The sequence below is a fragment of the Caretta caretta genome, chromosome 11 (genome assembly GCF_965140235.1).
Source record: "Caretta caretta isolate rCarCar2 chromosome 11, rCarCar1.hap1, whole genome shotgun sequence".
In the NCBI taxonomy this organism is placed as follows: domain Eukaryota; kingdom Metazoa; phylum Chordata; order Testudines; family Cheloniidae; genus Caretta; species Caretta caretta.
The window spans coordinates 18,929,886-18,955,904 of record NC_134216.1 but is presented as its reverse complement, the minus strand read 5'-3'; the positions used below and the strand labels follow the sequence as shown (position 1 = coordinate 18,955,904).

The following is a 26,019-nucleotide window of genomic DNA, read 5'->3' as shown; positions in this document are numbered from 1 at the left end:
ATCTGGCCCCATGGACTTGTGCTCATCCAGCTTTTCTAAACCGTCCCGAACCACTTCTTTCTCCACAGAGGGCTGGTCACCTCCTCCCCATGCTGTGCTGCCCAGTGCAGCAGTCTGGGAGCTGACCTTGTTCGTGAAGACAGAGGCAAAAAAAGCATTGAGTACATTAGCTTCTTCCACATCCTCTGTCACTAGGGTGCCTCCTTCATTCAGTAAGGGGCCCACACTTTCCTTGGCTTTCTTCTTGTTGCCAACATACCTGAAGAAACCCTTCTTGTTCCTCTTAACATCTCTTGCTAGCTGCACCTCCAGGTGTGATTTGGCCTTCCTGATAACATTCCTACATGCCCGAGCAATATTTTTATACTCTTCCCTGGTCATTTGTCCAGTCTTCCACTTCTTGTAAGCTTTTTTGTATCTAAGATCAGCAAAAAGGATGCAGCGAGGCCCTTGGCGAGCGGGCTCCGCCGCCCCTCCTAGAGCCTGTTCCAGAGGCGCCGTCCCTGGCAGTGGTGCCTGCAGCCAGGCACACGTTTGCCGCGGGGTTTACCGTCGGCAGGGGAAGTAACGCGAAGATCCAGCGCCACCCAGTGAAATTTGGCCCGGTGGCGCCGCCGCCGTCACGACGGAGGGGCAGCTGGGACAAACCTGAACGGTTCTCGTTTAAGTTGAAGGGAGGGTGGTTCTGCGGGGCACACAGTGTGAAAACTGCGGCCGGCAGGTGCCGCTGGTCGCCGGCTCAGCTCACAAGCCTGGAATCACAGAAACATCAGACTGGAAAGGACCTCGGGTCTGTTCAAACGATTAGCAACCGAAGAAAGGGACCGCCAACACTGCGCATGCGCAGCCGCTGCTGCCTGCGGTGCTGAGACATTCCGCAGCAGAGGCTCAGCTGTTGTTTCACTGTCTCTTCATTTGGCGTCCGCCGACTCGCAACCTTCCCCTTTAATCGCCACCTCCCCTTTTACATGGCCGCCTTCTATCTGTTGGCCCTGTCGGTTTTGGCGCGAAAATCTTGCCGGGGACATTCGGAAGAGGCGGGGCGCGGGGAGAGGCAGGCGCTGATTGGTCGATGGCGCTGCCCGCTGGCCACGTGGGGCTCCATCCGTGGCGCGCGAGTTGCTCGTCTAGCCCGCCTTGGGTCGGTGGAGGTGGGAAGGCTGAGCTGGAGCCATGGACCTCGCGGCCGGGGATGCGGGGGCCGCGTCCCAGCAGCTCCGCGATGAGGTGGCGGAGAAGTGCCAGAAGCTGTTCCAGGACTTCCTGGAGGAGTAAGTGCCCCCGCGCAACGGCAGCGGTCCCCCCCCCCCCCCGCCAGGGCGGAGATGTTCCCTGCAGGAGCCGCGAGGAATTGGCGGGGGACGGGGCGGTGCACAGGCGGCCTTGCGGCTGCTCTGAGGTGCACGATCTGGCTGTGACCCGGCGTCCCGGAGGCCTCCCCAGCGCCCGTAACTCGGTCTGTTGAAGGCACGGACGCTGCGGGGTGGAACGTCCTGGCTCGTCGGGGTCCGGGCGGACGAGCCCGGGGTCATTGCGACTGCTTGACGGGGGCTGAAGTCTCTCGGCATCTCGCTGCACTGATGCTGCCTCTCCTCGTTAAAACCCTACACACCTGAGCTTGTTTTGTAAGCTCTCTTTTTGCAACTGGTTGGTGTCCGTTATGTTTGACCTGAGGGGGGAGAGCGTCTTCCCTCTTAGTTGACTTCTGTTTGAGCATTCCCTTGTTAAAGCAAAGTATAATCCCAGAGGGTTTACAAATTAATACATTCTTAGATTCTATATGAGATTTCCTTGTACCTTACTCACTTGTGCTTTGCTCTGTGCATTTGGATAGCTGTGCACAGACAATGCTAACGCTTGACAGAAATCAGCCTTTATTTTTTTGTACCCTCCGTTTCCTGTACGATCATGCACATGTGACACACAAAGGTTACTGTTAGAAAGACTGCCAAAATCATTTTGGCCTAGATTTGAACTGCATTTAAATTTGGTGCTCCATAATACCTCATTGTCCTGAATAGTGAGTCTCTTCTAAGGCTTGTGAGAGAGAATGTGGGTCTCCCTTGGGTTATTTTAATTTTCCTAGAGACTGCTTTTTTTCCAAGTTATTCTCAGGAATATTTGTTCAATAGCTGTTAATGAAGCTTTGTACAGTGTGGTCGAAGATTCCTTCATCTTTTGGTTGCTTACGTTTCATTTTTCACATTCGAGGTTCAGATTAGTCTTCCAAGGGGTCTTCAATCAAAAACAAAGGCTGTCACATGGTGCTATTCCTCATATAATCTGTAACAATCATAAAGAAAGAAAACACGTTTTACCTGTGCAGGTCATTGTTAAACTATAAATAATATGCTGTCTGGGGAACCAGGTATGTGAAATACAGATCCAGTTGTATTAATTCATGTTGAAATCCCCATTTGTGGATCAGTGGACAAAGGGACAGGAGGAAAATTATATTTGGCAGTGACATTTGCAAGTGCTAGTGGTATATGGCCTTTTTCTTCTACCCCCTTTACACAGGGCACTGAAGAACTGTATTCAGTTGCTGTTTGGTATACAGTACTGCAAAACTTTTCTCCTGAAATACTGTCCCTTTCAGATTCCAGAACAGTGATGGGGAAGTCAAATACTTGCATGATGCTGAAGAGCTAATCCGCCCAGAGAGGAACACGTTAATTGTGAGCTTTGTGGATTTGGAGCAGTTCAATCAGCAGCTCTCTACAACTGTCCAGGAGGAGTTCTACAGGTAAGGTTCACGTGAGAACTGGACAACATGACCTGGATATTCCAGTGAAAAACATTCCCCCCCCCCCCCCCCATTACATCAGAACTTTCTGCTGACTGGCCCCATGACTAGTTCTGCCCACTTCAGGTGCTGTGTTCAGAACTATCACCAAACATGGGGCAAATAGGCAATTGCGTTTGTGCTGTGGGGAAAACTAGATGTACAGTATGGAAATACTAAATGAATCCACCCATCATTGTACTCGCTACTTTGAAAATACTTTATTGAGCTAGTTGCTGTTTTCTAGCCTCAACATTTGATTTCAGGCTAAGCTTGACCCTAAGGCTAAGAAGACTTAGGGCTTGTCTACACTGGCATTTTACAGTGCTGCACCTTTTTTGCTGGGGGGTGTGAAAAAACACCCCTCTGAGCACTGCAAGTTTCAGCGCTGTAAAGTGCCACTGTAGAGAGTGCATCAGCGCTGGAAGCTATTGCCCTCACGGAGGTGGGTTTTTTTTAATAGCACTGGGAGAGCTCTCTCCCAGCACTATGCTGCAACTACACAAGCCACATTAAAGACATGAAGTGAAGATGTGCCCTTTAGTAGTGAAATAAGCTTTACCCAAACATCTTTTTTAGAATGAAGAGCAAAATTGTGGTATATCACAATATTTCATATTTGGCATATTTATACTTGCTTACATGTGTCCTGGCATGCTGTAAGCCAAAGCTTACACAGATATGAGGGAGACATTTGACTGGTTGTAAAGGGGAAAGGAGTTTTGTGTAATTTCTGTAAAATGTGAAATTCTTTCCTGTATTTCAGAGTTTATCCTTATCTGTGTCGAGCAGTGAAGACTTTTGCCAGAGACCATGGAAATGTTCCTCCAAACAAAGACTTTTATGTTGCATTCCAGGATCTACCTACCAGACATAAGTAGGATATATATTCTTTTCATAGTTGAAACACATCGAGCTGGACTAAGCAGATGTAGTATAAAGAAGATCTGACAACAATAAACACAGGACGGAGCAGTAAAAATTTGAATAAATTAATAGATTCCAAAACCAGAAAGGGACCATTGTGATCATCTAATCTGATGTCCTGTGTAACACAGGCCAGATAACTTCCCCAAAATAATTCCTAGAGCATATCTTTTAGAAAAACATCTAGTCTTCCACAGAAATATTTTCCAAGCCCTCCGTCGCTTGTAAATAGACAAGCGTTCTGTGACTTGTCTATTTTTAAATCAGTTTAAAACATGTTTGTTTTTTTTTTTCAAAACACAACTCTCATACATTTGTAATGCTGACTTAAACTTTAGAAATCATCCAGATTATGTTCTTTATCACAGATAATTTTAGAAACACAGAGTAAATGAGCAACTTGCATTAATGCTAAGCATGATATTGGCAGTAACGTGTCTGTTCTAGAATTACGTTAGTGTGGTACTGAATGCTCTTAATGACCCCAGTTAAGTAAAGCACTTAAGCATGTGTTTAGATTCCATTGTATTATTTAGAACTTAAGCACATATTTATCTTAAGCGCTTAAGTACTTTGCTGAAATGGGGTATAAAACTGCGGAATGCCAAGTTACCTAGGAATTGAATGGCTATTAATCTGATATTTTTAACAGAATTCGAGAGTTGACATCAGCCAGAATTGGCTCATTGATGCGTATTAGTGGACAGGTGGTACGTACCCATCCAGTTCATCCAGAGCTTGTAAGTGGAACCTTCCTGTGTCTAGACTGTCAGACAGTGATAAAAGATGTGGAGCAGCAATTTAAATATACACAGCCAAACATTTGCAGAAACCCAGTCTGTGCCAATAGAAGGAGATTCCTGCTGGACACAAACAAATCAAGATTTGTTGACTTTCAAAAGGTATTTCCATGGCTTCCCTAGAACTTTGAGTGTATGAGTTAATGCTTTCTGCATATTTAGAAGGTGCTACTGCCACTAGTCCACATTTAATTTTGATTACATGGAGTTAGATATTTTGCAGTCCTAACATAAGGCACTGGAACTTATAGGTGGCTGCTTTCTATCTTCAGAAGATGTATTTTTAAAAGTATCTGAAGTTGGTGGGACTAAAGCAATTTTCAGACTTGAGATGCTTTATTCTTCTATAAATAAAACACAAATTTTAAGGCAGGAGAGCTTCAATGTCAGTTTCCCATAATAAGCAAGGTAAAATATACAAATATACTGTTGGCTTTTTTCTATCCACCTACAACAGAGTTTATTAACAGTTTGTTTATGACTGAGTTATATTTAATATGGACTGGTTCAGATGAGCAAAGCCAACCCATTTTAGCAGGCTTTTAAAAAACAATAGCCTTTGTCTCTTTCTATGCTGAAATACTTATTTTTTAAAACTTGGTTCAATGAGAGTGATATTTTGCACTTATTTTTTTTTGTTTTGTTCCTAGGGTAAAATGTATATAATAATATGTATTTTTAAAAATTGAAATGATTTTTTTAAATTTTGTTTACATTTTTTCTTTTAAAAAGTAAACCTATTTATAATCAGAGTTTAATACAAAACATGTTAAGCCCTACACTTGTATAGTCTCTCAAAATATTTTAAATGAAAAATAAATATGCTGTTTTGTGTTTGATTACATTCCAGCTACTGTCCTAATACAGTTTGACACAAATCATGAACAAAAAATTATCTAATAAATAAGCAATATATCATTCACCATTTTCTAACATACTAAAAATGCACATTAATAAGAATCTGAAAATATTAAGCTATATAATTGCTTAAATCAATGTATATTGTTATAATGTACCCTCCTAGGAAGCAAAAAGATGTACTAAATCTAGTGTAAAGGCTCTATTTAGTTGTAAATCAACATGATTTTCTAATGATTATATTAACCAATGTGAATATTTTCTTTCTTTAGAAAATAACTGAAGTACAAATGGAAAAGTTGATTAAAATCTACCTAAATTGAGGCTTTCTGCTTGGCGTTTTAAATTGCCTTGATTTTTAAATCAATACACCCTCCTTTTTTACAATGTTTACTGTTTAGATCAGGCCTACATTAACTTATGCACTCTTCTTGAGGAAGGAAAAGATTGATCTCTTTGTCTGTCACTGCAAGGCATTTTCCCCAGCCCTCAAATAATTTTTGTGACTCTCCGTTGCACCCTGTCCAATTTTTCCAGCATCCTTAATCCTCTGTTCCAGTAGAATATTTTTAAATAGTAACCTTTCTTTTATTTAAAAGGAAGTGGCATGATTTTGTTATGAATGAAGCTTCCAGAGGGCAAATGCCATTTCCCCACATATTAGATCTCATAAGTTTAGAAATCCATTTTTAACAATTTAAAGTAACTTGTCAGTTTTGGCAGAGCATTTAATATTCTCTTCCTCTTCAGGTTCGCATTCAGGAAACGCAGGCTGAACTGCCGCGAGGAAGCATTCCTCGCAGCGTAGAAGTTATCCTGCGTGCTGAAGCGGTAGAATCAGCCCAGGCTGGTGACAAGTGTGACTTCACAGGATCGCTGATCGTTGTGCCTGACGTAGCTCAGCTATCCACCCCAGGTACACTGCTGTCTGTAAATGGTGACTTAAGCTGTCCTGTGTACGTACTTGAAACAAAGTTAAGACTCTTGTTCATATGGCAGGTGTGCGTGCAGAAACTGGTTCCCGTGTCAGTGGTACCGAGGGTTATGAAACTGAAGGAATCAGAGGACTTCGTGCTCTGGGCGTCAGAGATTTGTCCTATAAACTAGTCTTCCTAGCATGTTACGTTGCTCCAACAAATCCACGGGTAAGTATTGAAAGAAAATAGACTTAAAGATCTGGCTTGAAGAGAGTTGTGGGTTTTTTGCCTCTCCTAGAGCGTGAGGCTTCAGTTTATATCTGTTTATGATTTTTGCCCTGGATCTGATGTGTTGCAACTGTTCTATTCCTCTTCCATCTTGGTTTATGTAGCAGAGTCTCTCTTCCCATGTCTTACTTTGACAGGGTCTGTCGGACCTTTTCTGACCCCTGCTAGAGACATCAAGGTCCTGACACTCCCTGCACAAGGAAAATCCACTCAGTTTAAGCAAGCCAACAAGATAGTCCTCCAGAGGCCTGGAACAGCCAAAAGGAAATACTGACCATTCAAAAACCGGCAGGCCGTTTAAGGTGTGCCTGATTTTGCTCAGGGGCAGAGCTGGGTGAGACTGGGACAGAGGAGGAACTCCTCAGGGATAACCCAGAACTCAGGTTCACATCAGGGCCTTGCCCTAACCACTGCAGCTAAGCACATACATTTTAAGGTTGCATTTTTTCCTCTTTGTCTAAAGGTACAGACAGCTGAAACCTGAGTTGCTGTTTTGTTACTTACAGTTTAGAGACTGACACCAAGTTTACAGCACAGACTGCCCTGTTCCAAGCGGGCAGCCAAGCCTTGCAGACTCTGGCAGGGAGCACCTGCAGTACCATACTTGGGCCTGAAGGGGTTACTAGAGAGCAGTCCCGCCTCCTGCACTTATACTTCAGAGGTGTAACTATCTGGCCCACTGTCGAGTTTTAAAATAAGAAGGTAGTAAATGATCCATCTCCTTCTATCCAGTTATACATCTTGGCCCGTCTCTCCCAACATCTCCTCCTGGGTGTCTTAAGGTCATCTTAAATGGTGACATGAACAAAACCAAGCTCCTGATCTTGAAATTGTGGATCTTTGGGTGCTCCCACATACAAATGAACTAAAAACAATTTAAAAAACTATCTGTGGCTAAGTTTTAGCATCACATGAGCTATGATGCATAATTCCACCAGCAACTTCACATCTTCATAGGCACAAAGACCATTTGAATCCTTCCTAAATCTGCTGGAAGCAGAAGTATCCTTCCTCTAGTATTAGTGATATGCTTTCCATTTGTAATTAATTTCAATAGAGAATTAAAAGGACAGTTTTAGCACAGACTCCAAAACCCCTTTCACCACTGAATTCTCTTTTGCTATGTGCAAAATGCTGCATGTGGCTCCATTGCTTTGGGAGTGAAGGGGTTCGGTGGTATTACTAGAAAAGAAAAGGATGTTCCAAATGTATTTTCTCCATGGAAATAAAAAAAGAAAACTTAAATTCCTCAATTTTTGATTTCCCTGTTAAACAAGCCCCCATGGAACAAAAACCTTGTTTCTCTTCTCCGTGCTAAGCTTGTGTGATTTCAAGCCTATAGTTTTTTTTTCTTTTTTCTTTTCTTTTCTTTTTTTCTTCTCCAGTAGCTGCTATACTTTGCATTTTTATCAAGTTACCTCACTATTACTTTCTAATTTGTGTTTAGTTTGGTGGAAAAGAGCTCCGAGATGAGGAACAGACTGCAGAGAGTATTAAAAACCAGATGTCTGTAAAGGAATGGGAAAAGGTGTTTGAAATGAGCCAGGATAAAAACCTTTACCACAATCTCTGTACCAGCCTCTTCCCTACTGTACATGGTAAGAGTCCAGCTGTTATGGCAGGGTGAACAGATTGTATTCTTGACAGTATCCGCTACTGCTATTTAGTCATGTGTTGGGGTAGGTCGAAGACATGTAACTAATATCTCAAATCCTCCTGTCTAGTTTTTATGGTGCTCTGTAAGAGGATGTTTTTTTATTTAATATTTCTGAATGAAATGCAATCAGAACAGTAATCTCCATCACAGGGTGACCTCTTTATTTCTAGTTGTTCAGTAAACCCTACAGCCTAGCAGTTGGATGCAAACTTTGTCTGATATAGACACTCTTAAGAACATCCAAGGGATAGGACTTCACATATCTCTCTTCTGAATGTAGTGTGTGAAATACTGTTCAGATAATAGCTGCAATTTGATAGTAAGCCATTTTGACACTGGCTCAGAATAATTGCTTGTGAATTCACTTAGGTTCCCCTATCTTTCTGAAGAAGTTGATCAGCTGAATTTCTGTCCAAAGATTTGGGGCCACTATAGCACCAAGGAAATCATCTTCCTTGTGATTTTCTCTACGGTGAAATTGCATCAAGCATATAAATGCTGTTACCAGTGCATGTTCAAAGACATGAGATTTTAAAATTCCATTGGGCAGAATTTTTATCTACACAAAGTGTAACATCCCAAAGCTCCATTATGGGCCTTCACTAGAACTTCTCTTTATGGGGCAGGTAATGATGAAGTGAAACGAGGGATTCTACTGATGCTCTTTGGAGGAGTTCCGAAGACAACTGCAGAAGGCACTTCATTGCGTGGGGACATCAATGTTTGCATTGTTGGGGATCCAAGTACAGCCAAGAGTCAGTTTCTCAAGTAAGCATCTCTTTAAAATCCAGCACTTAAATGTTGCCAGTTGTAACCTGAGCTCGGAGTGTATGTTGGGAGAAAGTTGTAAAGCACTTAATGCATATGGGAAGGCAATGCATTTGCCTCCTAAGCTAGTACTTTGTATGTGTAGTCAAGAACTTTAAGGAGCACTGGCAAGTAGTTGAGTTAATCTTGTAAGGCTTAAATATTTCTCCTCCTTCAAGTTTTACTGTATCCCAGAGAGTAAAAAAAAAATAAATCTTTGAGTCAAGCCATACTTGAGGCGTATCTGTGCAGCATATTTGTTCAGCCTTAAGTCAGGTAAAGAGGAATAAGTTATTTGAGCGTCTGTTTCCAGAACCATGCAAACATCACTGAATATTTTTGACATACAGAAGTAAACAACAAACTTTGTTGGCTACACCATATGAACAATGTGGTGGTGATGACATTAGATATCAAAAATGAACTGGTGCTTGACAAATCTGGTAACAAGTGTTGCTTTTGACAGAATTTGAGTAATAAATGCAGTATATTTTTATTTCTCTTTACAGCAGAAATAATAGTACCATGGTTCATGCTACCCATTTTTAGAAAATAAACAAGTAAATTTATTGTTCAATATTTGGTGCATTATTTTTATGGGGTTTCCACTCACAGCATAGTTTAGAGGAATGAGCATAGATTTTTGAATAGGAAGAATTAAATTCTAATTCCAGCTCTACACTGACTTGCAGTGAGGCCTTTGACAATTGTTAAACATACCTGTGTTTTTTCCTCCACCTGTAAGATTTGTATACTTTACTTCTGAGGTCTAGTAGGTATTTTTAGAGACATAGCATTTGGAACATGTCGGGGAAAGTAATTGTGTTTAGTAAGGAACAGCCTATCCTAAATTCTCAATTACTGAGGGATAATCTACACTCACTGCTATATTTGTTTTCCGCAAGCTACTCTTAGTATAACATTTGAGAGATGTATCTAAATATTTGGATGCTAATATCTAAACTGTATTGTTAAATTTATTAACCTAAATTTGGGATATTGCAGATTATGTACTATATGCATTTTATGACTTTTAAACCAAAGTTTATACTTTTGATATATAGACACTCTTTCTTGATCCTGTGTATTAGATAACTTTAACATTAGCTTTAATAAAAACTTTTAGTGAGACTACATTTACTTGGATTTATTAGTTTTATCTTCTTGTTTTTAAAGAACAGAATAGGTACTGTTTTGGCCTGATAGAGAGGTAGAAGGCATCACTGTGTAAAAGTTCTTGTATCCGCACCTCTTGCAACATTTCTAACAAAAGTGGATAGTTAGTGCAGACTAATCACTTATTGGTACCTCTCCAACAGACATGTAGAGGAGTTCAGTCCCCGTGCTGTGTACACCAGCGGGAAAGCCTCCAGTGCTGCTGGTCTAACAGCCGCTGTAGTGAAAGATGAGGAGTCTCATGAATTTGTCATCGAAGCAGGAGCCCTGATGTTGGCAGATAATGTAAGTCCACTAACTAAAATCTGAAGTGGCATTTAAGAATAGTAGGATTCCAGTAATTCCCTGTATTGTTTTGATTCACTTTTTATACAATTTTGCAAAAGTTTTGTCTTTTCTGGTCTAGTTGCTGTAGAAGTTGGATGATCTTATTTCTATACTCTTGTTTTAGGGGGTTTGTTGCATTGATGAATTTGACAAAATGGATATACGAGATCAAGTTGCCATTCATGAAGCAATGGAGCAACAGACTATATCTATAACAAAAGCAGGAGTTAAGGTAACTTGCACCATTCCTTGCAGAGTGTGCATGCATATTTGTGTATTTGTAACATATATGTTTAATTAAAGGTTACTTAGGGGAAAGTGAGGCTCAGGAAGGCTATCTGTAAAACTAAGAAACCTATCCTGAATGCGTTGAGCCTTATATAATAATTAAAAAGTGCCTGCTGCAATATTTCAGATACTACTATCTTAACTGTTAAAATGATTACCTTTAATGTGAACTATATATCAGGGAAAAGTACTAGTTAGCCAAAACTCTTTTGTGGCATCGTTTCCTCTGTTTTTGTTGTGCTTCTGCTGTCAGTAGAGGTTCCCTCTATATCAATGGGGATATTGCAAAGTATGTGGCTGCATTAGCAGACAGATGGCTAAATTCTATACCTACCAGTTCGAAGAGAAGCCATAACTTGTTGTGTTCCTTTAGCAAGTGACAGTGACATGTCACACATTAAAGCTTTGGTAATTTTTTTCTTCTTTCATTGTCAGGCTACTCTGAATGCCAGGACCTCCATTTTGGCTGCAGCAAACCCAGTTGGTGGGCGTTATGACAGATCAAAATCTCTGAAACAGAACATAAATCTGTCAGCTCCCATCATGTCCAGATTTGATCTCTTCTTCATTCTTGTGGATGAATGTAATGAGGTAAGTGCAGGGGCAGTAGCTGTCAGTAGCCTTTTCTTCGGACTCTCTCTCTGCATTCTACAGAATTACAAGGCTGGAAATACAAATCTACTGTACAAATTGTGCTCATTAAGATGTTGACCTTTAAAATGTCTAGTAGTTTGATTTAACTTGTACTTTGGCTGGTCACTGAAGCTGTGACTGCTTCCTATAGTCCACATGGTATTTGCCTTTGTGTGGTGACACTACAGCTTACCATATTATCTGTTTCCTTGTACTCCCCTGTCAGTCTGTCTATCCATCTTTTATGTTATCTTAGGCAGCCTTATACCCCATAGAATTTGCAGTCTTTTTGCTTTTTGTACCCTGTCTAGCACAATGGTTTTCCTGTCAGTGACTGTGGCTCTTAGCCTCCATGATAATACAAATAATAAGAAAATGAGATGTAGAAAGCGATGCCTTTCTTTGTACCCTTCCCTAAGATTGACACTCTAATCAGAATTGAGTTGATCGAATACACAAAAAGTAGTCTGAGATGAAGGGAAAAGAGAATTTAGAATTCCCTCACTGCCAAGTTCCTGAGTCTACCACTGGTTTGGCTAAGACATTATTCATAAAGTAAAGTTCCAAAAAGTCATGGCCAGTCTCATTTGGGTTTTTTACTCTCTCTTCCATCTCTTTAAAACTGTTAATGTTTCCAGTGGTGTGCTATGGCATAGAGTTTTGATAGTTTTGCTTCTGGAAAAAGTAGCTGTCATTAAGGGCACGAATGGGAGAGCAGGAACTGAAGGAACCGTGTCCCTGTTGTGTATTAAGTTGATGATGGCTTCACTGCTAAGTGAGAATGATCTAACAAAGCAATGACTTCTTAGGTTACGGATTATGCCATTGCCAGGCGCATAGTGGATCTGCATTCCAGAATAGAAGAATCCGTTGATCGTATCTACTCATTAGATGATATCAGAAGGTACCTGCTATTTGCAAGACAGTTTAAACCGAAGGTAACTTTACTTTTTATATATTATCTTAGAATACAGAAAGGTCTAAGGAACTGAAGTTACTCTACTTCATGCTTTCTTTGTGCAGATAGGGAGTAAATCAATGAACTGATCCCACAGTATAGTAGTTAATTAAGGTGTGGTGTGGAAGCTTGGAATATTTTGGATCCACTTGCTCTCCTTATAAATGCCAGAGCCCCAGACAGCACAGCTTGAAAACTGATTTAAAACTTGAGATGAGTGTCTGTCAGTACCAAAAGCAAATGAAGAGCTTCATTGTGTTCAGTTCATATTTCTGGGTGTGGGAGAATAATCATTGCCTCAACAGTATCTGGTAATTTGGAGTTTAGCAACTCGTTGCTTAATCAAACAACTGGGTTGAACAACTTTTTTGTTTTGAAAGATTACTGCACATAGAAAAATGTAAATTTGAACATAACTGAAGCAAATTCTTTGTTGTTGTTTATCCAAATTTCAACTTTAAAGTGGCTTTTAGAATTATGCAGTGGAACTTTCAGAAGTTCCACTAATGGAAGCAGTATACTTATGTCAGTTCATTATGAACAAATGTACCATCTTATTTCAATCAGATTTCTAAAGAGTCAGAGGACTTCATAGTTGAGCAGTATAAACGATTACGTCAACGGGATGGCTCTGGAGTTATAAAGTCATCCTGGAGAATCACAGTACGACAACTGGAAAGCATGATTCGACTGTCTGAAGCTATGGCCCGAATGCACTGTTGTGATGAGGTAACATGTAGATTTAAAAAAATGTTTTAAACAGCTGCATAAAGGCAATTAGCATTTTGGTCTTGAAACTTGACAGTGATACTCTGAATTTACTTTTTCCTGGCCATTTTCTTCCCCAGCTTAAAATAAGGTCTCTGATTCAGCCCAGTACTCAGTTGTATGGCATGTCGGCTCCTCTTTCATGCTGCTGCCTTGTTCTCCCGTATTTAAAAAATCTCTAGATGTTGTGGGGGGTGTGTGTGTGTGTAGAGGTACGCTGTGGCTCACATTTTCAAAGTTAACTGAGATGTATGTGATCTGCCTGATTGGATATTAATTCATATGCTTGGCAATATTAATATAAATGTTCACTGCTCATCAAAACATGTAAGGAAGGAGAAGGACAATATTATGAAGATCTACACAATATACTGAGGTACAGCTCCATTGGCTTTGTGATTGAGTGGGCGTGGGAGATGTTGGCACTCTCTTCTACCCCCAATCAAGAAGGAGGCACCCGGCAGCACATCTAAGCCTCACTGACGGATTGCCAAGTATAAGGAGCCCAGCAGAGCCTCTGTGTGTATTTGAACTCAGTGAGGGGGAACCAAGTCTAGGGAACCCAAAGAACATGCATGATAATATTTATGCAATTGTTCAGATCTACTGAATGTGGTTTCTTATATGGATGGGATTTGGAAAACTTCACTACATTTTTTTTTTCCATAATCTAATCCCAGTTTAAAAACCCATCTGCTTCAGTGTGAATATAGCATTAACATGATTTTACCGATTACTGTTTGAATTTGATGCATTTTGTTCTAAACTGATAGGATATCCAAAACACGTCTGCTAGTTACATTCTAAAGATGCTTGTCAGGTCAGATTTTGGATAAATTTAGTTTTTAAAAACAAACCTTGCAGCCTGTAGTCGGGCCAATGAAGATGATTCTAGTTAACTTCTTTCTGATTCCAAGGGGAACACACTTCAATTATAAACATTCTTGAATACCGTTGCCAGTCAAACATCACAGGATTGTGTTGGTTTATTGGAAACCTGAAAGTGAAACAAGCGAGTTTACATTTTTATTTTTCAAGCAGTGTGCAAAAAAAACCACTAGTGCATAGTAAAAGTGTCACTTTCTAAGAAAAGGTTAGGATTATCTGTAATTTAGGTGATGTTGCTTGTCGTGTTGAGGGTCGATGTCCCATCAAAAGTCATTAAGTGACCTTATAAAAATGTCATTGTGGGACTCCGTGTCCATTGTCTCAATGTTCTCTATGTGGGCTCAGTTTGAACAAAAACTTTTCTAATTGCCAGCCCTGAAAACTCACCATCAGCAGGCTATTTATTCCTCAGTAATCCTATGCAAATTTTCTGAAAGTCACAAGCTGTCAGAGGCATAGTTTGGCCTTCAGAATCCTTATAGTTTATGGCAATTGTATGAGAGAGAAAGAACCCACCTTGGTTGTCAGCTGAGGGTGAGTTTCTGGGGCTGGCAAAAAAAAACAAAACTCCTTTTGATGTAGGTAGGATTAGTGAAATGTGACTATGGAGACCTCTGCAATGCCATTTTTAGTCACTTCCCAGGGTAGAATCACAATCTGAAATACAATTCTTAGGTTCTGAACACGTGAATATGTTTCGCAAATCTCTCCCAGGTTCATCCAAAACATGTGAAAGAAGCATTCAGGTTATTAAACAAATCTATCATCAGAGTTGAGACTCCAGATGTCAATTTAGACCAAGATGACGAACAGCAAATGGAGGATCAGGAGGCTGAAGATGGAGTCGATGGTAAGTCACCTGCTGACAGTTTCTGGCTTTGCTTGTGAATGGGAGGATGGACCTTCCAATGTTTAGTGCTTAATTGTTTGACACAGTGCATCTGTTCTTTTGTTTCCTGCTTCACCCTCTGTCCCTACTTTCTCATGCTCTAGTGGCTTGAGTAGGGGATTGTACTTAATTCTGCCACTGTCTTGCTGTGATCTTGGGAAAGTCACACTGCTTCAGCTTCTAGATCAGCGTAACGATGCTAATTAAACTTTATTCATAAAAATTGTTGATGCAGATGGTGCAGATGCTCCAACAGGTGGCAACGGCCTTGTAAATGGGATCAGTGACCACTCTGAGGATGCAAACAAAGATGCAGCCCCAAAGGCTTCCATGAAACTTGGCTTCTCTGAATACCGCCGAATCTCTAACCTCATTGTGCTGCACCTCAGGAAAGCAGAAGAAGGTAAGAACTAATTTAAAAACTGTAAAGTGAATGGGCTACATCATCACAGATACTCTTTGGTTATATTGTAGTGCAGGGCTACAACTCTGATCTGGCATTTGTCAGCAATAACATAGCTGGTTCATGTAACGTACTTAGTTTGGGTCCGATTCCACATTCGCAGCATTGGCCCACTGCCATTCAGATCAATGAAGCCATAATGCCAAATTCAGTATCATTCCAGCATGACTTTTTAATTTTAAGACAGCAGAATGAAAGGGCTTCCCCAGTGACCTCAACGCTCTTTTTGTTACAAAGATCGAACCAATACTAGAAAATTACAAACAATTTGTCAATGCAGTATGTATTGCGTCGAAGCATACTTCATGAGACTGCAGAACAAATTATTTGCCAGGACTAACATCTGAGTTATCCGATCAGTACACAAAATAAAAGCAGAAATTCAAAAAAGACCCATTCACTGAGGATATCATTGCAACTGGCAAAGAACTGGTCTCTGCACTAAAGAAGGAAAAACAGCAGTAAAGGCAGAATCTCACTGAGAGTATGGACATGACCCACGGCAGGAAGAAAGCATAACCACCCAAGGAAGGCAAAGCAACGTCTCCTAGAAAATGGTAAGGCACTGAACAAACAACCTAAGCAGCTTAAGTGGCAAGAAGAGCAGGAGACTTTTGTATACTGAATTAACCTCTGGAATTAATGCCCTTAAGAATGGCAAAGCTGCTGGCCTAGTCAGCGTTCATACTGAACAAATCAAATGCTTTGGACGAGCAATAAAGAACTGATTAATTAGGTTGCTCAGACGCATACAAAGTATCCAAGATCTGGCAACAAGCATGTGTTGTGGCACTCCTGAAACTGGGGAAGGGTACAGTGGAGCTGAAGAACTTCGGATCTATATCACTACTATGTCATCTGCACAAACTGTAAGAGCATCTCATCCTACACCGCCTGTCACAACTTGTTGAAAAGGATCTAATCCTAGAGCAAGCTAGATTCCGCCCAGGCAAATCATGCACCTGTCAAATGCTGAACATCACTTGATACATTGAAGATGGCTTTGAAAATGGTATGGTAACAGGGTCAACAAACATAGCACCGACCAGCAGCACATGACACAATAAATCACTGAAGTCTCCTCACTAAAATATACAACATGATGAAAGGTTACCAACTTGTACAACTGATGATGTTTACTAGAGAACCGATGTTTTTACATCAAACAACACGGCAAGTGGAGCCTATGGTGGCAACAGAAAAACTGCCTACCAAAGGGAGCATACTCTTCTCAAACTTCTCAGTATCTATGTGAATGATCAACTCAGAGCTGGTGCTAGGCATAAGCAGCCTGAGCAGTTGCTTAGGGCCCGAGCAGCTCAAGGGCTATTAGCTTTTTATTATGCGTTGTGGGGGGCAAAAATGCATCTGCTTAAGGCCCCCAATAGGCTAGCACCACCTCTGGATCAATTGGCAAGAGGAATTTTTATCTTGCCAATGACCTAGGTGTCTCTGCCCAAGCCATGGCTCTTGCCCAGATCAAAGCTACTCAAACATCAGCACTGTCTGGGGTCTGTTACACCGAGAATCAAGTGCACGCCAGCACAGCCAAAATGTAAGTCCTTCTCTTCAATTTTTGGAATCGTGAGGCCAGTAGAGACAACTCGGCATCATCAGGAATGGGATATCACTTGCCCACTGTTGGAATACTGTCTACCGTGGAGTGATGCTAGGCCACATTTTCTCCTTCAAGGCACAGGTGGAGAAGGCAAAATTCGTGCCCAGAAAGATTGCTAATTGTGGGGATGGTTCCCCATTTTGAATCCTAAGTGCCACTGCACTTACACCTCACTATTTGAGGGCCAAATACACAAGTCTGATGTGGAAAAGATTGGCTCATGCAAAGCAGCTGGATCCTGTACTGAGTGACAGCTGCCGCTACATCACAAGGTGTCTAAAACCAACAAACATGAACAGCCTTTATGTGCTTGCTGGAGTTGCTCCACCGGATATCAGGAGAGTGGTCACAAGCAAAATTGAATGATTATGACAGGTTGAAGATACCAGACATCTGCTACATTTTGATACATGGCCTCCCTAGCAGCAACAGAACTGCTTAAAAAATCAGCAGCAGCTACGCGACTGGAAATGTAGCGCACACAGCTCAAAATAATCAACAAGGATATCAAAATGCACATTGATGTTGCCGAACACCTTCCCTCAGATACAGAGAAAGATTGATAGACCAGGAGATGTTTAATTAGCTTCCAAACAAGAGCTGGAAGGTTAGAAGTGGGGCTATGATAATGATCCAGACACATGTGACTCCAGTGAAACACACACCATTTGTTGGTCTGCCAGCTTTTGGAGGAACCGTGCACCATGGAAAATCTCACCAGGGCTACAGACCAAGCCATATTATGTGCCCAACGCTGGAGAAACCTATGATTGTGGTAAAAGGACACAAGAAGAATATCCTGACAGACAGTACAACCTATTCAGAAACCAAGTTCACACAAATCCCATGAGGAAACTTCTCTTAGGTTAGACTTTGGGTTCATTAATACCCAGTCATCTAAACCAAAGAGTGTTGATTTGAAAGTTGGGAGAAAGGCTGCATGATTTGTCTTAATGAATTGAGTGGGAGGCCCATTTTCACAGCACTGTGGATCACAATATGTCAGCTGAAATGAGGTCACTGCTGGGGTGAAACATGGCAGCTGTTTGACAATAATATAGCAATCCTACAGAAAAAATTAAGATTGGAAATGAAGACTGCAATATCCAGTTAAAGTTGCAGAAGCACTATAGGTAGACAGAATGTGCAGTTATTACAGTAGACACTAGTTTTTTCCTTTTTGGGCAGAACAGTAATGCTTTCATTTCGTTGGCTTTACTTTGAGGAAACTGGACAGCGCTGCTTGCCACTGCTTCTTACCTTTTGAATCTTCAAGCTGATGTTTTTTGCCAGACAGCTTATTTAGTTTGTGAGCTGCATGGATGGATAGAAATGAGAGCTTCAATTCTCAGTCTAAATGTGACTCCAATGTGATTCTGACATGTAATGTGTCATCAGACACCTCTCATTTCCTGGAAAATTAAAACTCCTTGATACAAATAATCTGAGAAGTTATTTTGGGTTTCTCTTATCAACATTGTAAATGTTATACTAAGCCTTCTCTTTGACAGTTTGATTAGTATCCTCCTGCTGCTGTATGTTTATGCAATCTGGGGATTGGCATTGTAACTAGAATAATCTAGGTTTCTTTTTTCCTTGCAGAAGAGGATGATTCCTCATTAAAGAAGAGTGATCTTATTAATTGGTACTTAAAGGAAATTGAATCAGAAATAGAGTCTGAAGAAGAGCTTATAAATAGAAAGAAGATCATAGAGAGAATCATTCATCGACTTATACACTATGTATGTATGCAGTTGCATGGATATTTTAAAGGGTTTTTAGCTTATAAATGTTTTTTTGTTGGTATGTTTGACAAGTTAGGAACGTACAGTATCTCTGTGTGCGGCACCAATAATTGGTGCTGTCTAAATACCTAGATATCTTTGTTAAAACTCCGGTCATGGAAGGAATGTCAGAATTACTGGCTGAGGACCAGAAAAGGGGTGAGTGGGTGTGAGTAAGCTCTAGGTATTACATTCTTTCTTTTTCCATGTATTAGTAGATTTCCTTTGTCCTGCTGAATTGCAAACAAGAAAGGGTTAATAGCAGGCAGTGATACTCCCTGAAGCTTTTCATGGACTGCAATTTCTAGGGCCGCTATTTTTCTTGTAGTGTCTTTTGAGGCATTCAGTAAATAATGTGAGCCTCCCGAGGAATGGAACTTTCCCCTTCCCTTTGCCCATGTAGCTGAAATATTCTTGTGATTTAGGGTTCTAGGGCAGGCCACACTGAGATTGCTCAGTTAAAGCAAATTGCAAAGAATGGGGACAGACAGTCCCCCAGACTGGTGGTTATTCTGATACTTAGATTCACCAGCCAGCAACAAAATAGCTTCACCAATACCTTACTGGTTTACCCAGAAGCCAGAAATACAGTTTTCTTAAAGCAACCTAGCCTTGAGCTCCTACCCAGACAGCCAAGTCAAATACAATGAGGGTTACTGAAAATCTTATTCGTCATATAAAAAGTTCTACTAATCCCAAAGGATCAGACACATTACCCACCAGGTCAATGAATATTTCAGATCTTACCCAAAGACACGCTTACAGCCAATTCTTGTTAACTAAACTAAAGTTTATTAAAAAAGAAGAGAGAGTGAGGATTGGTTAAAAGAGCATTACACATACAGACATAAATAGAGTCCTTAGGTTAGTTTCATAGTAAAGATGGTGAACTTTAGAGATGCAAAGAGTTCTTTCAGAATTAGTTCCATAGGTCAGAGTCCAATGTCCAATATTGGGGTGACCCAGTCTGGAGCTGGGGACCTCAGTCTTGTTACTCAAACTTCCCCTTATGAAGCTTAAGCAAATCTGAGATAACAGGATCAGGGCCCAAGAGCTCTTTTTATAGTTCTCTGGCAGGCCATCAATAGCTTCTTGACAGCAGGCATTCTTTGGGTGAAGAACATTGGCTTTAAAGTAACCTATTTCCTATGTATACACAGGTAACTAGTTACGTTCATCAGCATAAGGTAATTATCCATTAAGCAGTTGAGAAACAGTTTACTACAAACTTCAAAGAGAAATATAGTCAATGATGTTCTTATATCCAAGTTCTGTCTAAATGTTAATATTCCCTTTTGATCTCTGAATCAATAGATATAGTAACAGACAGGAACAGTCTCTTTACATGGTTAACATCTAACAAGATATAAGTAAACACAATCAGTATTACCTCTAATTCTCTAACAACATGGGTTTGCATTTCAAAGCTCTAATCTATGTGGCTATGTTAGCTATTTATAAGGAATAGCCCTAGTTGCCATTTATATACTTTTCTAATATGTGTTTAAAGATTGAATTTAGGTCATTTAGCTTGCTAGTTGCTTAACCCTATCTGGCTCAGTGTCACAGTCCTCACTCCTGAGTTTCTCTGCCATGGTGGCGTAACTCGCTCTCTGGAAATTTAGACTTTCTATATCTCTCTTCTCTCTGTATTAAAACGACAGCTGCCAGAGGGATGCTGAGAAGTCAGTTTTAATCAAAAGCCTAACTAGAAAGTACTGCTTGGTCTATACTTGGCAAGAAATGCTCCTTCTCACTATGGCAACGTTTGGGGCAGGCAAGTCTACTACTTAAAACAGTGTAAAAATGTTGCTAAATTGGCTTGCTATGTAAATTCTACAGGGCCAAGAGTTACTGTTTTTAGGATTTATCTATCTTGGGAGGGCAACGATTCCTGACTAAATAGATTAAGTTAATTTGGTATAAGGCACTCTTATTCTGAAATAGTCATCCTCAAGGCAAATCCTAAAGGGACGTAACCTCCTTGCAGATCAAGTGCCATCCAGATTGATCTCCAGCAAGAAATGGGTTGGCTGTTCAGTCTCTGTGTCATTGGCAATCTTATTGTGCCAACAGAAGTTTTTGGTGACTATGTGATTGCCAACCATGTAGGGGCATTCCATGGTAAATGGACTTTTTAATTCGTTAGTCTTCCATGCTAATAATATATCCATACCAAGAAAGCTGTCAAAACTGAACCAGTGCTGATGAAGGTAGTTGCTGGGTTTGGCTATGAATATCCTCATTGCTGATTTTGTCCTGCCACTTGATATGGGGCAAATGACCAAGACTATGAGAAAAGACCACTTTGATCCAGTGCTCTTCAGCCTTCCTTAGTGCCCATTCCTAATTTCGCTGTCATACAAAAGAGTTGGTGTAACTGTAGGCCTGTAGATACACAGCTTTGTAGAAACTTTGTTGTCACAATTTCTCCATAGAGGCCGTTTAAGGGCCTGGAATATGGCAGCAACTGATGCTGATATGAGCATCCGCATCTTGTGAATATCTTCCATGTGGTCTGTAATGCTTCCTGAGTATTTGACAGTTGCCACCTACTCCAATATCTGACTAGGCAGTTTAATACTGAGCTAGTTGTAGTCAGATGCTAGGGGCTGATAATGGCCAGGGACTTGGTTTTTTTCCATATTAATAACGAGGCCAGTGCATGTTACTTTGTGCCCAACCAGATCAGCCATCATCTGCAGCGATTCACCAAACCGACCCAACAAAGCCGTGTCATCAGCATATTCAGGGTTTTGAAAACAAAATGGTATTTATCTTAATGCCACCAATAGCTGCCACTTCATGAGATGAACATGCCTGGAGCGTGTTTATACGACAGCTGACCACGTACAACAATCTGGTCTATTATCCTTGTAGCTGAAATGGCTAAGAGCTTGTCCCAGCTGCTGAGGCAAAAGTGACCAATGAAACCTTGTGAAAAGGCAAACCCAGTATTCTGGAATAAATGTGTCCACAAGTGGAGTTAATCAAGAATAGTTAATTTGCTTTAAATTCACACTGTACCTTATTCCATATTAATTTTCATGATTCTAGATTAACAAGATTGGATTTAGATCACTATAGCTGGTTTCAATGCTGAGACTTGTAGAGGGGTGAAGTAGTGCTGTGTTAATACAATAAATGGACACTTGTAATGGTGGCAGGTAGTATACAAATTTCAGGCCTGATTTTCACTTACACTACTCTGGTAGTGTAAAAGAGGCCTCTTAAAGTGGATAAATTTGTCCACTTCAAGGCAATTTTACAGTGTCAGAATAGTGTAAAGTGTCTTAGGGCATGTCTGCACTGCAACTGAAAGGGTGATTCGGGTTGGAAGAGCCCTGAGGAGGTCATCTAGTTCAACCCCCTGCTCAAAGCAGGACCACCCCAACTAAATCATCCCAGCCAGGGCTTTGTCAAGCTGGGCCTTAACCTCTAAGGATGGAGATTCCACCACCTCCCTGGGTAACCCATTCCAGTGCTTCACCATCCTCCGAGTGAAATAGTTTTTCCTAATATCTTACCTATATCTCCCCCACTGCAACTTGAGACCATTGTTCCTCGTTTATCTGCCACCACTGAGAACAGCCTAGCTCCATCCTCTTTGGAACCCTCCCGTCAGGTAGTTGAAGGCTGCTATCAAATCTCCCCTCACTCTTCTCTTCTGCAGACTAAATTAGCCCAGTTCCCTCAGCCTCTCCTCCTAAGTCATATGCCCCAGCCCCCTAATCATTTTCGTTGCCCTCAGCTGGACTCCTTCCAATTTGTCCACATCCTTTCTGTAGTGGGGGACCCCAAAACTGGACATACTACTCCAGTTTAGGTAAGCCTGTGTGTATTGGCTTTAATCTAGATATCACATCTTAAACATAGCAGTGAAGATGTGGCTGAACAGGCTTCAATGTCTTATTGACACCCAAGAGGTTCATCAGCAGAGTTGGAACCATTAGTTTTTCCACCCTGACCTCAGCCATTTCAGCTAATGGAATAACTGGTAACAAGAGTAGGTTGTCATCCTCTGTGTGGACCAGCATTAGAGAGGGATGAGATACACGCTTTTCCAGTGGCTTTCTCAGGGATTTCCCAGCATCAAACAAATCGTGAGACTCTGGAATCTTGGGTTCCATTCCAGCCTCTGGAGAGAAGTGAGCTCTAGTCAGCACAGACTCCTGCCCCATTCCCTCCAACTTGTCCAGTATATTCCTCACACCTGACTCCTTGTACCAGTTCTGTTCTCCCCATTTACCCAGTCTGTCTGTCTCTCTCAGGTCTCTCATCCCAGGCCTAGTCTCTCTTGCCCACCCAGTCCCAGTTCTCCTCTGACTAATCAGATCTGTCTCCCCTAACTCCAGGCTCCCCACGGATACCAGGTCAGCTTTTCTCTCGCCTTACCTGCCAGCCCGCCCGCCCCTAATCCCACTAGGCTCCTTGTCATGATTTGCTCCTTTCCCTGTTCCTGGTCTGGCTCTTGTCTCCTCTGCATTTGAGTCAATTGACTTTCTCCTCCTTACCGCCTAAGTACCAAGAAGGGGGGCATTGAATTTACAGGAAAGGCAGGCTCCTTGCCCTCAGTTCCACTGCCTGGCTCCACCTCCACTTGGAGCAGCCATTACAGGGAAAGTTCTGTTTTGACCCCTAGCCCCGGACCGGATGGAGCATGCTCAGTTGCTCTGTGAGGATGGAGCACGAGCAGTCCAGGCACGTGTATGAGCTGTCCTCAGAAGGTGGAAAGTTTGGAGATTTTAGCTGCTAAAATCAAAGTCTTTACTGAGCATGTAGGAACTGTGAATTTATCCACTCTTCTCCTCCCCTCCCCCCAAAATATAACTTGGTCAAATTTGGGCAGATTTTCCTAGGGATAGTAAAGCACAAATCCCTAGCACCTAAATTTCAAGTCCCTACTCCAAATTATGAGGCACAAGAACTGTTCAAATAAAAGGTCACCAAAATGTTTTACATGGATAAACCAAAAATCCCCCCCCCCCCCCCCGTCTCATTTTTGGGAGTAGCTGAACCATTTTGGCTGAAATTTTCAAAATAAAAATTCATCTGAGACATACCCGGCAAGGAAAATATAACATTACCAAGCCTTAGCCATCTAAGCTGAAAAACAATTTAAAACATTCTTATAAAGGAAAGTATTGAGCAACTTTTAATAATAGGTGGTGCTACCTGCCCTGCCTATAAGAAGGGTCAGCTGCTCTAAGAGGCGAAAAACTACCAGAAGAGAGCCTGTGGAATTTGTTTCTCTGCAGGGGAGAATTGAAGCAGACAGTGTGTACAATGGAAGAGTGGGGAGAGAAGGGGACAATGGAGTCTGGGTAGCATGAGGACTAGGTGAAATAAGGAAGGGAATGCAGGATTAAAGGGGTAAAAGTGGTAGTGAACCACTTCCTTGGGAGGAAGGCTGATCCAGTTGTTAGAGCACTAGGCTATGGGAGACCTGGATTTAATTCCCTGCTCCGCCACAATCATCTTCTGACTCTTGGCAAGTTGCCTAGACCCAGATCCCCAAAAGTATTTAGGCATCAGGCTCCTGTTGAAATCTGTGTCTCAGTTACTGCATCTGCACTTGGATATCATAGCAATGGGGGTACCATATAAGTTCTTAAGATAGAAACATGCAGAAGGGAGGTGAGGGAAAAGATGAAGTGAAGTGCAAAAGGGAGTTGACTTTTTCTTTAAAAAAGAACAAACACTTACTGCATTAGAATTATCTTTGAAAAATAACTGTATTCAATATTAAGGCTTTAAGCCTTTGTGTGAGTAACGATTTTTTTGTCTGTTTCAGGACCACATTCTAATAGAACTCACCCACACTGGGCTAAAAGGCTCCGCAGAAGGAGAGAGCTTTGATGAAGACCCGTACCTGGTAGTTAACCCCAACTATCAGCTGGAAGACTAGGGGTTGTAACATACTATAGTAGGACTTAATTTGTTAATTGCATGTTGGAAATGCATTCTTTGTACATTGTTGCAATACTCGCTGTATAGCTAAATTCTTAAATTTGTATGAACACTTTATTGTGGTGTGGAGCAGTACTCTTAGTAATACATGATTCTTCATAGATATTCAGCATTCCTGAAACGTGGTTTTATATAAGTGACACATTATATAATGTTTCTGTGGGTGGTTGTTCTTTTTTTTTTTAATGATCTTCTTCCAAACAAGGCAAGGTAAGGCAACATGAGATCTCTTCGGCATGGAGCTATCCAGGTGCTTTTTTAACAGTGGGGAAATTTGCACCATTCTTCTCTAGTATCTGTTAGTGAGATTTTATGATGTAGATTTTTACAATTCTGTTTTTCCTATTAAATAAATAAAAATTTGTTAAATGTCTGTGGGTGTCTTGGGGGATGGCTTTGTTCTGAGACTGGGTGCTGTTTCACTTACGAACTTTCCTCTTACTCTGCTCTGCAAGCTGAAAATAGTATAAACACTTATATTTCAGACAAGCTTTTACCTTCACTGTCTAGCTGACGCTATTTGTAGAAGGTTTTCCAATATCAGGTAATTAGAAAATCTGACTTTCAATTTATTTTAAGGTATACTTTGTTTCATGTTTAAAGTAAAACAGTCAAAACAGAGACAGGTCCAAAATATGATGATGCCTGATTAGGGCAGATAGTCTTGTCTTTGGTATACTCCCTGGTTTGTGAACTGGCAGAAAATTACAGCCACAGGATGAATGTGGATTCTTATGGTGTGGACTTTTGTGAATTAGTAACTAGATTTTTAACCTTCAGTCCTTCAATCAAATCTCAGGCTATTTTGCTCAGGTGAAGTTGTGCAATGAGAACCTCCTGACAGACGCTAAAAAAGGCAAAGAAAATCGCAAATGTGAGCAACTGGTAATTTTTACTCTTCTTGTTTAGCTTTGTCTTCAAAAGAAGTAAAGATACAGTCACAATGAGTGAGGCAGTGTAGGGACCTAAAGATCTCTTGTGGCTGATGGAAAATACTAAACAAATATTTTTTTGAGTGATTGTCCACACAGATTCCACTCTTGGTGTGTGGGGGGCCGACTTGTGAATGTGGCCCACACTGTGTGTGAAATTGTGTTCTTTTGAATAGCAGTGGCCATTGGGGCTGTGCTTATGTCCTAGGCCTGTGGTCTTCAACCTTTCCAGACTACTGTACCTCTTGTAGGAGTCTGATTTGTCTTGCGTACCCCCAAATTCATC

At 41.2% G+C, this 26,019-nt stretch overlaps 1 protein-coding gene across 1 annotated transcript; it reads left to right on the top strand.

The window, feature by feature from the left end:
- Positions 1 to 1,073: 1,073 nt before the first annotated feature.
- On the top strand, positions 1,074 to 25,174 carry MCM6 (minichromosome maintenance complex component 6). Its single transcript, XM_048870342.2, has 17 exons — positions 1,074 to 1,271; positions 2,600 to 2,746; positions 3,552 to 3,662; positions 4,365 to 4,614; positions 6,121 to 6,286; positions 6,370 to 6,515; positions 8,023 to 8,173; positions 8,859 to 9,000; positions 10,359 to 10,500; positions 10,667 to 10,774; positions 11,266 to 11,421; positions 12,273 to 12,401; positions 12,989 to 13,150; positions 14,792 to 14,927; positions 15,202 to 15,369; positions 18,650 to 18,789; positions 24,626 to 25,174. Exons 1-17 carry the CDS (start codon positions 1,174 to 1,176, stop codon positions 24,737 to 24,739), a joined length of 2,466 nt encoding a protein of 821 aa, XP_048726299.1. The 5' UTR covers positions 1,074 to 1,173; the 3' UTR covers positions 24,740 to 25,174.
- The last annotated feature ends 845 nt before the right edge of the window (positions 25,175 to 26,019 follow it).